Here is a 15,721-nt window from a genome sequence, read left to right on the forward strand (position 1 = left end):
GCTGAGGAAAGACCTCAAGATTCTTGTTAGTGTAGTTTCAGGACCAGATCTAGAGGCTTTCTGATATGGTTTGTAATATTTGCTTCTGAAGTATAAAAGCTGGTGTTCCTCAGGCTACCGCAGAAGAGTTGCTAATGGAGAAAATGTACATATTTAATAGGATAGAGTGCTAGTCCTCCATTTGTGTTTCTAGGCAAAGGAAATGAAGCTTGTATGTCATCCAGATGAGCATTTGTGAAATCTCTATAGCATACAGGACCTATTAGCTAGAGCTACTTTGCATTTTCCAGAGAAAACTACACAGGAATCAACACTGAAAGTTTTTTAAAGCATTTTTATTTTGATGTTCTTTGTTGTTTTGTCCCAAGATCATACAATTCTAGAATATTTCAGATTTCAAGGGACCTCAGGACATCACAGTCCAAGGTCCTGCTCAGAGCAGAGTCAGTTATTGCTCAAACGAGGTTACTCAAGACTTTATTCAGTCTGGTCTCAAGAACCTCCAGGGATGACTTTCATCCTACTCTGTGAGTAAACTCAAGCTTCCCTTTGCTCTCAATCTAGCAGAACAGCAGTCAGAGGGTATAAATTGTATCTCTCATGATATTGTAACTCTTCCCACACGATCACATGAATCAAACTCCTTATTAAAAAATGGATGTCAGGAAGCACATGCTTTGTCCTGTGGTTTTAAAGTTTCTATTTCTAATGACTCACAAAAGAAGAGTCCTTAATCCAAGACTGGATATTTTTACAACTGTGCATTGCAGTGGGAGAAGGAAGAGGGATATACTTGTTTGACTGGCTGCTTTTAACGACTGTTGTTAGGAGTTGCACAGGGGGTTGGAATGTTGGAAGGAACCAGCTGAGATGAATGAGTGAGGGGCAGAGAAGGTGGCTACAGGTATGTGATAAATAGTTGAACATATGGGTCACTCGTGTCCAAACGCTCGGTGTGTACCCAGCCCTGTCACACACTGCAGTGAGCATGGAATGCTAACGAGGCTTTGGGCAACACCTTGATCCATCAATCCTAAAGAACGTAGCTGTCTCTTACAGGCAAAGGAATTACTGATGCAGCTTAAGGGATTTGTGTAAGGCTGTGGATCAGTTGCCAAACCCAGGAATGGAGCTACTTCTGACTCCCTACTCAGTGTGCACATTTCTACCCCACCAACAAAGGACTTGAGTTTAATCTTTCAGCGCTGCCTCCGTCTCCTTGTCACTTCTCTTCATTGATAGGAGGCTCATCTTCTTTCAGAGTGAAATAGCCCGGGGATGAGTTTGAAAGCAGCTCCTTCCATTGCTTCCTCACTTCTCAGTGTCTGACTCTCCTGGCCCTGAAATCCAGGCTGTGAGCAACTTTCTTATAATTTTTCTTCACTCAGCATTTACTGGACAAAGTGCAAGTCTGTTGCTACCTTGCAGGCCTGCAAAAAGAGTGAACAAGCAGCATATGAATAACATTTTCTGATTACTGTTTGTCCAGGATGCTGAGCAAAACCATTCTGCAGAGATGGGGATATATTCTGCTATGTGGCTGAGTATGCAAAAGCACAGATGGACATGTGTTGCTAAATCCAGAAAAAGCTGTGAGCCACAAAACTTTTATTCTGGGAAAAAGGCCATTATGTCCATTCTTTAGATCCATATCATGCAGTTAGCTAGGAAGAGGTACAGAGTAAAGAGAAGGTAGGATGGGAAGAAATCTCTTCTGCGGTGAAAATATGAGTAGAAGAGTTGTTTGGTGAGCTAAAATGTTTCATTAAGAAATGACTTTCTCTTCAAGTACAAGCATTCCATTTTGATTGCACTGGCAGTCAAAATCTCTCCTCTCCTATTTCTCTCTCCCACCTTCTACATAAACACAGAAGCAACTTACACAATCTGGAACAATTTATTCTTTACTTTGTCTTTAACAGAAGCAAGTCAACTGCACCAAAGAATCACTGAGAGTGTGTATCATGCACCAATGGATTCCTCCAATGCAAGCAGGTAACCACAGCTGCCATGGCATATCAGGGCCATGTTTTGTCTTGCCTTTGTGCTTTTTCAGCACATAAATTCTTAAATTTTCTCCTTAAATTTTTGTGTTTAGCTTCCTGTGTATGAATTTACTTAATTGTCTTCAAATTCTTTAAAGATATACAAATATAGATAAAGGTTTGCTCAAGAGAAAACTAATATCACAATGCAGAATTCATTTCAAATATTAGCTCAAGTTTAGACAAAATGTATTGGAACATTTCCAGGATGTTAAAAGGAGCTGTCAGCAAATTTTGCAATGACCCAGTTGCTGGGCAAGTGTAATGTAAGTTGGCATGGGATATCACTGTAAAATTTTAGCAACCAAAATAGGAGATCCTGGGTAACAGCCAGCCTTTGAGAGTGGTACAACTCAATGCAAGAGATATTAAACAGATGTAGTGCTATTAATCCTGCACCATATGTTCTCTAGGCTTGGTTAAATTGCTTCGTTTAGGGTTCAAGGGTGGAAATCTTTCAGCAGAACCACCTTGGGGATAGGAGAAAATTATTCCAGTAATATATGAAGTGCAATCACAAAAATGTTTCAGAAGAATCCAGATATGTGCCCTTCTTAAAAGGCTCTTAAAGTGAGATTTTCCAGAGCAGAAATTATAGACAAAATATGTCAACAGAAAAAATTAACTCCAGGAAGAAAGGCCATGTGATCAGCTATTTGTCCTTAGTGGATTACACCAAAGGAAAAATGAAGTGCTGTCCTCACTCTGGCCAGCTGCCAGAAAAGGATAGGTCAGATGCTCCTGCTCTAGATGCTGGTTATTATAGGAACAGGAAGAATACAGTGAGTCTTCATGAACGAACAATGCTCTGGGCAGTGATGAATGGCCAACTTCAGGGTGTCCCATTATCTGTAATATGTGTCCCCAAGAGAAGCAAGGGCAGGGCAACTGCAGCACCAAGCTGGCTTTGCAGTAGTTGATGTGAAATGGTGGATCCAGAATTCCTCAGACTGGGGAGCCCATTCTGCAGCCTGTTTGGGGATGCTGGGTGGAGGCCAGGAGGGGAAGGAAGAGGCTGGACTGCAAAAGCCACCATGTGGCACAGTCTGTGCTTGTGACTGACGTGAGCCCCAGTTGTGAGAGGCCAGTGGAGACAGCATTGCTAAAGAGCAGCCAGCATCATCAGTGCTCTGCCAGCAGATGGAGGCTAATTAATCATTGCCATGTCACCTACCCAACAGACACCTCCTCGTGGGTTGCCCATGTGTGACAGTGACTCTACTGTTTGTTGGGAATTGTCAAACCTCTGCTGTGACACTGGGGAAATCTGTTTGCAGCATGCTTTCCCCTCCCCAGGCTGTATCTGGTCCATGACAAAGACTATCCCTTTTACTGTTTGCATGCCACCACATCACTTGGGACTGCAATTCCATGAGGTTCCATGAGCTCTGATCCTGACTCGGGATTGGAGCTGAGGTGTTGGCAAAAGGGACACTTAGAGCCAGTGTCCTTAATACAGGCAGTTATGGAGTGTCCTTAAGTCCTGTTCAGTCTATTTCAATTCTCTCTCTCCAAATTCTTCCACAAAGTTCACTGTTTAACCCTAAAATGAGATGCCCTGTGGCATCTATTGCTTCTGTATCTCTCAAGGGATGGCTGCTGCATTTCATTGATAATGAAATGATCCCTTTGTATTGTTTTCTAATCTATTTAAAATATGAAACTCAAATAGTCTATTGTTCTAACAGCTTAACTATCTGTTTTGTTGGAAATGACTGATGCAGTCATACATCCATGTAAAAATATCCTGTGAACATGGATAAATACAAACTCTTGGAATTTGGCTGCAAATGCTGTTTCAGAAAAGCTTGTGTGTTTTCTTGGTGTCTTTCTCACAGCTGTAAATCTTTAACTCTGTCAGCTGCATGTTTCACAGTTATCCCAGCCTAGCTGGGAAGGAACAGAGGAAAAAGAATAAGGAAATGTATGTGCACTTTGGATTTGTTCCCGTATTTATTTTGAGCCCAATTTTGTACCTGACATTAGGCTGAGAAATCACATTTTGATTTAGTACAGGAGGTAACAGAGACCTTGCTAAGGTTCCACCAGAAACAGGTCAGAAGTTCAAATGCAAAACAATGAGTCCTGGACTGCCTTTTATTTAGAAAAGGTATTTACAGATCTCTAGTATTTAAAATGTTTTTATGTTTTTAATGATATCTTGGACCTTGCCTTACAGCAGAACAAACCCTGTGAATGTTAAGTGTAGCAGTTCCTGTGTTGTCAGCAGCAGTTGAATTGCTGATACATGTCAATAACAAGCGCTTTGACAAGGAGTATTTCAAATGCGTAGATACAATGGTTTATGTGGAGCAATCTGCCAAAGATAGCAGTCAAACACCCAGATTAAACCACCAGACATTTGCAAAACAATGAGGATGAGAACCTCGTTCAAACCTTGCAGCTTGAATGTCCTACAAACCTGGGGCAGGCCCATCCTTCCCATTACAGACCCAAGGCCAGTACCAGGGCAGATCTGTGGAGGTGGATCCTCTCATTTGTGACTCAGCTGCAGACAGGGATATCCCACTGGGATTCATGTTTCCAAAGAGCAGAAGAAACAGAAGTTGGGGAAGTCAACAGAACTCATATGTTGCTCTATGCATGGTATGACCTCTACGTGACCATCCAGTATCCATTTCTCTCTTGGAGACAAATGTATTTATGCTGCAAAAGATGGAAAATTGGGGTTTTATTTTCTTACCTGGTTTCCTACTCCAGCCTTTCAAATCTGCTGCACTTGTAAAAAGAACAACCAGACAACCATTTTGTTTCTTCAGTTTTTCCTTCTCAATTCTGATGAACTCACTGTGTGGTGTGGAGAGGAGGCAGGATGACTTTTTTCCACCATACATGCCTGCACAGAAGCAGGCTTCTATAGCACAGAGCATTTTAAAACCAGCACTTTGTTCCTTAGGCTTCCATGTCTGAGGGTAAAAAAAGATGCTTAGTACTCAGTGCTTTATCAGATGTTAACCAGGAATGTTACTATTTTTGTATTTCTTTTGTCCAAGGTATAGCAGGAAGTCATCAAGTATATATGAAAACAAATCTGAGACATCAAATGCGGAAGCATCTAACAACAAAAACAGGAATTCCAGTCCCAGCGCCAGACAAAAGAGAGGTAGGAGGTCTGAGAGAGCTTTTGCTTCCAAAGGGTAATATTTTTATATTTGCACATTTTTCTGGAGTTTGATGAGGATACTTTAAATCTACTTTGTTTTAACCCAACATCAAAAAAACAATGCTGCAAAGCTGAATGACTGTACCGTGAAAATCCATGAGCCCCAAAAGGCATTACCAGTTTAGGACTTTTAAGTCTGAGTTTTGATGCTTTACAGTGCTCTTTATAAAACTTGTGTTTCTTAAAAGTAGAACTTAGTGGACAATAGTATTTGTGTTTTAACCTTCTGTATCCTGGTCAAGTTGATTTCTAGACATATTTAATTTAAATTTTTTTCTACAGACTTTGCTAACTGATTTCTTTGCTGTAAGTCAAGGAGAGTTTTTTGCTGCTCTGTGTATATCAGCTCCCCTCAGGTGTACAGTAAATAAATAAACCCACACTCAGTCACAGAAAGTTCCTCCATTATTTGAGGCCACAAATACAATAGATCTTCTATACAACACAGGTTAAAATAAACACTAAAAAGAAACTGAATCTCATCTGGCAGTAGCAGGAACAGAAAATCTTTTGACAGCAGTTTCTCTTTTAGGCAGTATTTCTTAATGTTGAACAAAGAATTTTCTAGTAATATGAAAAAAGAAAATTGTGAGGTCTTAAGAAATTAATGCTCAAATGAGGCATAAAGTAACAGCCTCTTTATAAATAGAGGTAGTAAAAAAGAAAGTGGAATATCTTCTCTTGGAAAAATAGGCTATTCACCAAAAGATTTTTCATTGCATTAACTTTTCATGCTGGGGAAAAAAAGGTACGCATTCTTCATTAAAACATCCAATCTTAAAAATCTTTTCCAGTAAAATTTTATTTTTAAAACATTTAGACTTTTTTTAAAATTTAAAAAAAAGTGGGAAAGCAGCTTTTCCTATGAAATTTATAAACCCGTTTCCAAAAAAAAATTTCCATTGATGTTTCCTAACTGTCCAGCTTACTCGAGAGTGTGGGAAGTGGGATCATATTCTGTGCCGATTGACATTCTTCTGTCTTCTGCTTTCCCATGAGCAGCTCCTCAGGGCTCTGGCTGGGATCCCACTGGCTCAGCCCAGAGCATCCTCATACTCTGGTGGGTGGCTGCTCCTGCAGGGCTGGCCAGTGAGTCCGTTCTTGTCCCGGGATTCGGGTGTCCTGTGCATCCTGAGCTGCAAACCTCGCTGTGCAGAGCCAGCAAAATGCTCTCCAGCTCTCGATGTCCCAGCAAAACTCGAGTTTGTGTCCCTGTGAGGCACCTATGGCTGGGGCTCTGCAGGGGGCTGAACTCAAAAATGTCCCAAGACCCGGCACAGAGCCTGGGGCTCTGCCAAAACTGTCTCTTTTGTGCCACCTACTGCCTGTAAAATGCTTCCAGTATCGGTGTAGTTAATGTGAACACAGATTATTTTAAAATATTGGGGGTTTTCTGCAGTGCAGAAGGGGAGGGTACTATTGACCAGCTATTTCAGTTTCATTATTCTTATTGATAAGTGCCTGTGGCAGAGTTTTCTACATATAAGCCAGTGTTTTGTGTGGACCTGACTCGTGGAGTCACTGCCTTGAAATTAAACGGGAGCAAGTCCTGCAGGAGCCTGTGGGGCCCCCCTGTCTGACTGCCTTGCTCAAAGCAGGGTCAGCTGCAGCAAGTTGCTTGCAGCCATGCCTAGTTGGGTTCTGAATAGCTCCAAGGATGGTAACTCCACAATTTGCCATGGGGATGCTGTCCTAGGTTTAACCCCTTTCACAGTAAAAAGGGTTTTTCACATTTTTAAATGGAATTTCCCGTATTTCAATTTGTGCCTGTTGCCTCTCTCATCTCCACTGAGAAGCATCTGGTTCCATCATCTTTATTTGATAAGATCCCCCTGAGCCTTTTCTTCTCCAGGCTGTGCAATCACAGCTCTTTCACTCTCTCCTCATGTCAGCTACCACAATCCCTTAATCATCTTCATGGCCTTTCACTGGATTACTCAACTGTGCCCATGTCTCTCTTGTCCTGAGGAGCCCAGGACAGGACAGCACTGCAGGAGTGTCTCTCTTGTGCTGAAAAGAGGGGAAGCATCACCTCCCTGGCACAACTCTGCCTAATGCAGCCCAGGATGCTGTTGGCTTTCTTTGCCACAAGTATGCATTGCAGGCTCTTGTTCAACCTGTTGTCCATCAGGACCTGGTTCTTACTATGTTTGGAAATAGCTTCCAGGGTTATTTGGTGTACGTGCAGAATGAAGGAAAAGGTTTGAAATAACTCAGGTGGCAACAGCATGACTTTAGAGACCAGTGTCTAATGTTTTGCTGGTGCTGAGAGGCTGTGGGGACTTGTGAAATGCCAAGGGGCCCCTCAGTGAAGTGATACAATTGCAGAGCTGAAGGACTAAGACAGGAACCCACTCCTCTACACCTGCACTGCTGTACTCCCTGTTGGACTCTCTGATAATTAAATGCTATGAATTTTCTTGCCCTAAGAGAACAGAAAGTAAATATATTTCATATACCAGTTTCTGGATTCTTTATAAGCTACAGTATCTGTACAAAGATTGCCTGGCAGCGGGAGCAGCCATGGCAGAGAATGGCCAACACGGATGGTCTGAAAGCCAAAGGCAGCCCCACAACCGAAGTCACTGCTCAGGAGCAGCTCCTTGCCAGATGCACCTGCCTGGCCCAGAGCTGGCTTTGGGCACTGGCTAGAAGGAGCTGAACCACAGTGACATAACTCTTCTGTGTTGTTGAAATCTGTTCATCTCACACCCACCTGTGCATGCAGGCACCTCGGATCCTGGATTATCTTGGCTGCAAATCAGGAAGTGATGGGATGCACTTTCCTTTGGAAGCACAGCTTGTCTGTCTGTTGCTTGTCTGTCAGTGTGGATTCACTGTCTCTTTGTGTTCCCTTTGTACTTTTGGTCTTCATTTGTCCCTCTAAGGATTTTCATGTGACAGTGTATGAAATAAATAGGAGGAAAATCTATTGGCTAAATCCTAAGGCTCAGAATCAGGTACCCAACACATGGTTTTTCTTCTGCTCCTTTGCCATAAACCTTCTGTGTGTTATCTGCCCCCACACCAAGAAAGGAGGAGATGGACAATTTGGCAGGAATGTGTGGATCTGGGGGTTTGATCTAGGTCCACCTGTTTCCTGCAATGTGAGTAACTGAGTGTCTTTCAAGCCCAGAGCCTCAGGACCTTGATCCATCTGTGACTGGTCTCTGCAGAGGTGGCTGTCAGACAGCATGGCTGATTATTCATGCAGGAGCCTGGCATGTGAGCTTTGCTGGCATGGCATCCTTACATCCCAGAAAATCATGAGATCAATTGCATGACTCTCTGCCAGCTTCAGAGGCTTTAGAAAGGCTTCAGCAGGTAAGGTTGAAGGTGTACCAGCCACAGGGCAGATTCTTCAGTGCCAGTGCTGGATAGCAGAAGTGGGGCTGCTCACAACACTTGCATGTCCTGCACTGCAAGGCTTCTTCTCTTATTTCTCCCTACAACTTGCTGTTCCAACCAATGATGTGTTTCCATAATAGAAGGCACTAGCTTGCTGCTAAATTGTATTTTCCTTTGATGAGAGCTACCTCCCTTCACCTGTTATTCTTTGGTTTTGTTTTGTTGTTCTCCATTAAAACTCAGTGAGCCAAACTCAACCCAGGGGCTCTGTTTGGTTCAGCTGGTTTACTCACCCTGACCTCATGCCACTTTTCTAATTGATTAGCTCTTGCTCAGGCTTGAACTGAATCAAAACTTATTTATTTCTTTTTGGTTGTCATCCAGTGCTAACCTTTCCTTTCCCATAAGCTGAACAGCTGACCCTTCCTTCCTTATTTCTCTTCCCTCTCCCTCTCTCTCCTAGTTGATGCTTCCAGCAGCCTTAACCTTGAGCGCACAGCGCTTGCTAGAAAGCGATTCACATTGCAAGGTCTTTCCAACCGCAGAGCTCCACCCAAAGGTAAAATCACCCATGCAGCATCTGGTCTCAGGCCATCTGTCTCCTGCACTCCCACAATGTTCTCTCCATCCCATAGTGCCATCCCTCACTGTTTCCTAAAGTGCTGCCACATCTCACCCAAACGCTCCTTTCTGGTGCACACGAGTGGCTCCTCTGCTCAAAGACACTGTCACCAAAAACTGCTCCCGCAGAATGTTGGCAGGGCAACCTCTGGGTTGGCTGGTTGGGTCTTTTACTGGTACACAGTGCAAATAACATTTGTTTCCAGTTTATCTCAAGGGTCAAAGTGTGAACTGGTTTTAAATGATCAACTGAACTTCTTTCAGCAGCTTACAGGCTTGAAGAAAAAGAGTATCATCTCTGTTGTGCTACATGAGATTTTAATGTGTGAAATCATTCATTGGTTGGACGTCTTTGTTTTTACAAATATTGCTTGGCTGTGGCCTAGTGGTTACACCAGGGAACCAGAATTCAGGAGATTTGGAGTTTATTTCCACTTAATTGTGTAAAATGCTGTATTTTGAGTACTTGTGCATAAATGTTTAGTAGACATCCATGAACAGAGAGCATTGCAAGTTCCTGTGATGGCTTTACAAGGAAGAGAATTTAGAGGAAAGAAAGAAATGTGAATAGAAATAAAATGGAATGGCTACTTACAATCACTTTCTGAAAAGATACTGTAATTAATCCTTTTATTGCTTTCATGTGGCTTTTCTCCTGTTCTGATAAGTGATATTTCTTCTGTGAGACAAAGGGTTAGTGTGCAGTGATGGAGAGAGTGAGCATCAAAAGAGGAAGAACCAAGATGAAAGCATAAAAGCAGAAATACAGAAGCATTAAATTATAGTGTGATAAAGTAGATAAGAAGGCACTAAGAGTCAGTACTGCCATAAGATTCTGGCTGCAAGATTAAGGCTGCATGTAGTAGTGAGATTCAAGACAGACAAACAAGTTCAATGTCTGAATATAAAAATCAGTGGGTTTTAGATCTTGTGACTCAAGGAAATCAATCACAAAACAGAGATTTCAGAAATAATGCTGTAATTTCTGCGAGTTTGGATCTACAATTTTGGTTTGGGCCTGTTTTATTTTTTTTATCTGAGTTTTTCTTGTCATGTGAAATGTCTTACCTTGTATTCAGTGTTCCAGGCAATGAAGCACAGCTCAGAAGAGTTCATACCCTGTCACCAGTAGGCACTCTGAGCTCAAAGCCTTGCTGGGTCTGGTTACTTGAGATTCCTGTGGAAGACCCCTTACACAATGTCCCATTTCACTTTGTGGGGCTGATCTGCTGCTGACCTGCTCCTGGCCTGGAGGGAACCCTTGGCAGACAGGCTGGGTGGCCAGCAGAGCATGCTCATTCCTGGAGGCAAAGCCCCTCAGCACTGCTGAGGCAGATTGGAAGCTGGAAGAAGGGAGCAGGGAAGTGTCTGCAATCAGCTTATCATGCTCCTTAACACTTTGTCTAAAAGGTTTTCATTACTGGCCATGGCAAAGGATGGCGTGTTGAGCTGAGAGTACTTTGGTTCAGGCCCACTGTGTCTGTTCCTGTCCAGAGCACATAAAAGGGAAGGTCTAAACAATATAATACCCAGACTAACTAGGGTGAAAACAAGATTGATGGATATCAACTGGCAGTGGTGCATGGATGCTCAGAGAAATGCTGAACTGTCTGCCTAGGCTGGATATGATGGGCTGGAAAATGTTGTATATAATCACTTTGGTGTTTTAGCCTAAATAATGCTGATGTCTGGATAAGAAACTCCATCAGTGCAGAGATTCCCAGGGCAGCCACCCCAGAGCTGGCACCAAAATGTATCAAAGTCCACACTCAAAGCACTTTGCATCTCCCCACCCTTGGGTCAGCATTAGCCATCCTGGTTTGCAGAGCCAAGTTCATATTCCTTGGGGTTGGCACAACTTCAACACATCTCATAGTGAAATGTGGGGAAGCTGTGTCTTCACTCCTGAGCACACTTAGAGAAAAGGCAGGATGCTAAATAAGTAAACAAAAAGCCACTGTGTAGCCTTCACTTTCTCCAAGCTGGTTTGCACTGGAAAGGATGGAAGCTCAGAGAGTGTTTTCTGGCATTCACACAGTTAAATTTTAGAAATGACAAATGTGAACTCAATTAATGCTTGTTTTTCAGTGTATTTCAGGTCAGTCATCACTGAACAAGCAGTTCAGTGTCTAAAATGATCCAAACCTCATCTGTAGACACACCCCATTCCAGCCATCATGCTCATTTCTCTGTGTTTTGTAGCTGTACTTGGACACTAGTTGGTTGTTAAAATAATAATTGGCATACGTCTCTTTTCTGAAGTATTAAAATTGGTGCAATTGGAATTGCTTTGAAAATATGTTCATAATAACACTTTCTGTGCTTTTCACTTTGTTGAGGGTATTTTTCCTGTCTGTTCTAGAGGAGCGACCTCTCTTTTGTTTACCCTTTTCCAGCTGCTGCTTTGCTTTGAACACCTTTTACCCTCAGTGCTTATTAACCTCTAACCCTGCCCGCATTGCATCTGTCTGTTCTCCCAGATCCAGAGTCTAAGGACAGAGAAGTTACCCGTCGCTTTTCCCTAGCCTCCTCCATCAGCACCACAGTCAATGCTTCTGCTGTGACCAAAGGTACTGTCATGCTGCTTGCTTAGCTCCCCCTCTCCCTGCCTGCTGGCTGACACATCCTCTGCCAAATGCTGCTCACAGAGTATCTCAGGCTCAATTTGACAAAGGCAGGAGGTTCCAGTAGAAGAAGAATCAGCACCAGTGTAACACCTGCAGGGAGGCAGGCCAGGACATTTGGAATGTGTACTGAGGCGTGCTGCCAGCACACAGAGTGACTCTTCCCAGTTTCTCCATTATAAGCTTCAAAAAGTGTTGCTGGTGTCCATGGAAATTGGATTGATGTTTGGCTGGCGTGGGGTTAGGTTTCCAATTTCTCCTTGGTTTGGATTAACTGCTGTTCAATTTGTCGGCGTTTTCGTCGACAAATGGGGTGGGGAACCTGGACAGATGCTCCAGGAGCCTTTTATTATTTTATTCTGTTATCAGTCTCTCATACAGAGTTGAGACAGAGGTGGTACAAGGCTCACGCCATCGCAGACATCCAGAGACCTCCCGGTTACAGAGCATCCTTAAAAGCTTCTCAGCCAATAGTGTGCTTCTAAAAGTTACAGACAACTGTTTTAACCAACCCACAACAGCCCACGTACATCTGTTGTACACAATACTTGCTTGTTATGCCTCATATAATAATACACAATATTCCACTATTAAGCTTAAACTTATCTATCTTTCTAAGCATATTTTTTGCAGCTTCAAAACTTATCTCAGCCAAACCTAGAAACTCTAACCACTGTTTTAATGTCCTTGCTTGCTATATAATTGTATCCTCTTCTACCTTCAAGTTTTTGCAGCTGGAGGTAATTCCTTAATTCTTTTTGCTTTCTTTCTGAAACCTGCTTTTTCCTCACACCTAAGAGCCTTTCCACCTTTTGTGTTTCCCACACAATTGAAGTTATTTCTCTGTTTTCTTAAAGCTCTTTAAGATTTTTGCTTTCAAGGAGGAGAGAATCTCCTTGTTGCATAGCAGACAGCAGATAACAAGAAAGCCTGAAATCAAGCAAAAAATGGAGGAGCTATAGATGCCAGTTTTAATCATATTTAGCAATATCAATGTCATGATTAGAAACTATGTTTGCAAGGAAATTTTCATATGTGTAAGGGAGCTGGGTGCCGAATGCACTGAACTCCATGCAGTTTGTGTGGGAGCTTATGAAAGTTTTGTTTTTGAGCTTGATTTAGTTTTAGAAAAGGCACTTTTACAAAATATAAGTTACTGTACTAGTGCCTAGACCTAAAAGCAACCCATGCATTTAGGCAAGTTGATTGTGTTGAAAATCAGTAGCATTGTGGGCACATAAGCCTACATGTCAGGGATAATTTTGACAACAGAACATACGGTCTTACATGGAATTCTGAATATACTGCCTTTTGGCAATTCCTGGAATGGAGTGGAGGAACTGATTTGCAAGGTTAAGATTTTCAGGGCAATTCACAAGCCAAAATAGAAGGAAAAATGGCAGAATTAACTTGTATAAAAATCTTTGCTCTGTACTTGTCAGTAAGAAAGTTGCTCAGTATCTTTTGCCTTCTCAACAGCTGTGAAGGATATGAACCACATCCTTGGCTGCCATGAGGCTGTCAGGAAATGAGGGCACAGTGGGGGTGATGGGCACAGGAAGGATGTGGTAGTCCCACTACCTACGAATGTTTCTTTGACAGCGCCTTTAGACCACAGCACTAGAACATGACCACATGGAACTGATGGGCACAGCACAGGAGAAGAAGTTATTACAGCTTTTTGCCCTCAGCAACAACTCAGAAATACATGATCAGTTGCTAAATTATGGGAAGACTGAGTTATTTCCTAATAATTATTTTCAAAGCTGGGGAACACAATGAAGCATACATATACAAAGAAAATGGGCAACCAAGGGTTGGTCTTCAGTGTAGTTTATCAAAGAGAGCATGTGTGAGCTGCAATGATAGTCCAACTTTGTTACAGTTTCATATCAAAAAGTCCTATCCTAGAATACTGTCTGCCAAAAGACTGTTGGCAATCTCTCGGGATACTGAGAAAGCTACTTCTGCAATGATTTTCAAAACTAGAAAATAGATTTGGTGCTTTTTAATTAAGTGTTTTATTTACAGCATCTGCTTTAAGAAAATATTTCAGATGATAAAAGAACTGAAGCCTGAGTCCTGTCTCAGCATCAGCCCAGATGCAGGTCTAGCCAGGGTGTTGGGGTCATCACTTATGAGGCTGCAGCTGCTGCTGTGTCTCATCCTCACTGCTGACAGTTCAGCTCCCTGCCATGTGGAGTCGGGACACAGGAGAGGCGCTGTACATGGACCTGTGGCTGGTGTCCCCCGCTTCTGTGGGTCATAAGTGTTGGCTTTGTGGGCTCTGCCCTGCCAGCCTCACGGGTGAAGGCTGGGACTGCGCGTCTGGCTGCCTTAGTGCCATCTCCTGGGCAAGAGTGAGAGGGAACATCTGTGAGACCTGAAGGGAAGCACATTCTTTTGCTGTGATGTCTCAATGCCTTTTTCTAAAAGGGGTCTGTTTCCTATCTACTTCACAGAAGTGTGTATCTTCACCACCTAGAACCTAGGGGTTGGTCATTCTTCTGGGGGAAATTAAAAGTGTTAGGTAGTTAGTGTTTTCAGGTGATAGGAAAGCAAGTTTCTCCTTTAACAATATTTACAGCCTTGTGACTCTGTAAACTTCACACAGGTCCCCTTGTTCCTGCAGTAAAAGTCAAGAGACATGAAATAAAGAGTGACCCAACTCCCCTGGGGTTTGAAGGTAGGAGTATTTCCATCCTGCATGAAAACCTCGTTTGACATTATTCACTGAATTCACATCTCATCGCAGCTGGTGGATGACACTGGAGTCCATTAGGGGGTTGGGGTCAGTTTTTCTGCGTAACTGGGATAAAGACAGCTTGTTACTCCCTTGCCTGTCCCCCGCACTCATATTCACCTAGGCATGGGCCTAAATTAAACCCCCAGTTCTCTGCCTGTTTTGGGAAGTAAAGCTCTAGACTGTCACCTGGATCTGGATTTTCTGCCTGGCTTCTGCCTCCTTCCATAGGGAGCAGCAGCAGGGAGCCAAAGGGCTACTTTTCACCTTCACCTGCAGTCAGGCCACTTGCATCCCTCTTCCCTTGTTAGTATCTACTCCTAATGAGAGAAGCAGGAGCCATGCACATGAAGACTACAGGGGAGGCTAGACTGTGCATTAATGGCCATTTAAGGTGCAGTGTTTCATTTCAGACGAGCAGAATTTCCGCCAATTTGTTGCAGCAGATTTATCAATTACTGTTTAACAAACAATACCAAAGAGTTAAATTTGGATGCTGTTCCTCAGCCACTGGAAGATCACCAGCTTCCATTGCCAGCTTTCCCTGACCATTTGCCTTAGGGGGACACACGGAGCCAGGTACTTCTGCTGCAGGACAGGCAGGAGAGAGATGTAGTCTGACAAATCCTTTCATAGCATTGTGATGTTCTGCACAAAACTTGGTAGGAAGAGCCAGTGAACAGGTCAGTGACGGAATATCCAAGATACCTCCCATGCACTCCCAGCAGAAGAAGAGACTGGAACAGGGAGATTGGAAGAAACAATTCAGAGACAGCACTTCCTTTTGCCAGTTACCCCTGGCACTATGTTTAGAACTATCCTGGCACCCAGCACCGGAGTTTCCCAAAGTGTGGGGTTTATGCCTTGATTTCCTCACTGACAGATGCCCTCATCTCAGCATCCTCTGTGGCTGCAGAGGCAGGGGGTATTTCTAGGTGCAAGAACTATCTGCAGCATAGAGCTTGCTCCTCACTGGTTAAAAACAAGGTCCTGCTGCACAACATCCCTCACCAGACTGAGTTTCTTTAAGCAGGAAACAATGAACATTATCATCCTGATATTGCTGCTATTGCCCAGGCTCTGACTGAGATAATAACACAAGGGATCCCCCCCCAAAATTGTGTTGCATTCATCAAGAATGAAATCATTAATTTCT

General features: G+C 43.0%; 1 protein-coding gene across 10 annotated transcripts in view; it reads left to right on the forward strand.

Moving 5' to 3' along the window:
- MCF2L2 (MCF.2 cell line derived transforming sequence-like 2) overlaps positions 1–15,721 on the forward strand; it is a 159,893-nt gene that overhangs the window by 134,096 nt on the left and 10,076 nt on the right. For 6 of the 10 annotated variants that reach the window (XM_042042066.1, XM_042042067.1, XM_042042068.1 and 3 more), the window contains 5 exons: positions 1,923–1,995; positions 5,060–5,169; positions 9,041–9,136; positions 11,679–11,768; positions 14,437–14,508. In XM_042042066.1, the coding sequence (XP_041898000.1) occupies positions 1,923–1,995; positions 5,060–5,169; positions 9,041–9,136; positions 11,679–11,768; positions 14,437–14,508 (441 nt within the window). The remainder of the gene's footprint in view (positions 1–1,922; positions 1,996–5,059; positions 5,170–9,040; positions 9,137–11,678; positions 11,769–14,436; positions 14,509–15,721) is intronic. The other 4 variants (XM_042042073.1, XM_042042074.1, XM_042042069.1 and 1 more) reach the window with 3 other exon arrangements.

This window comes from Corvus kubaryi, unplaced genomic scaffold, assembly GCF_017639235.1.
Source record: "Corvus kubaryi isolate FWS band 111438036 unplaced genomic scaffold, C.kubaryi_AGA036_p1.0 37397, whole genome shotgun sequence".
Classification (NCBI taxonomy): Eukaryota; Metazoa; Chordata; class Aves; order Passeriformes; family Corvidae; genus Corvus; species Corvus kubaryi.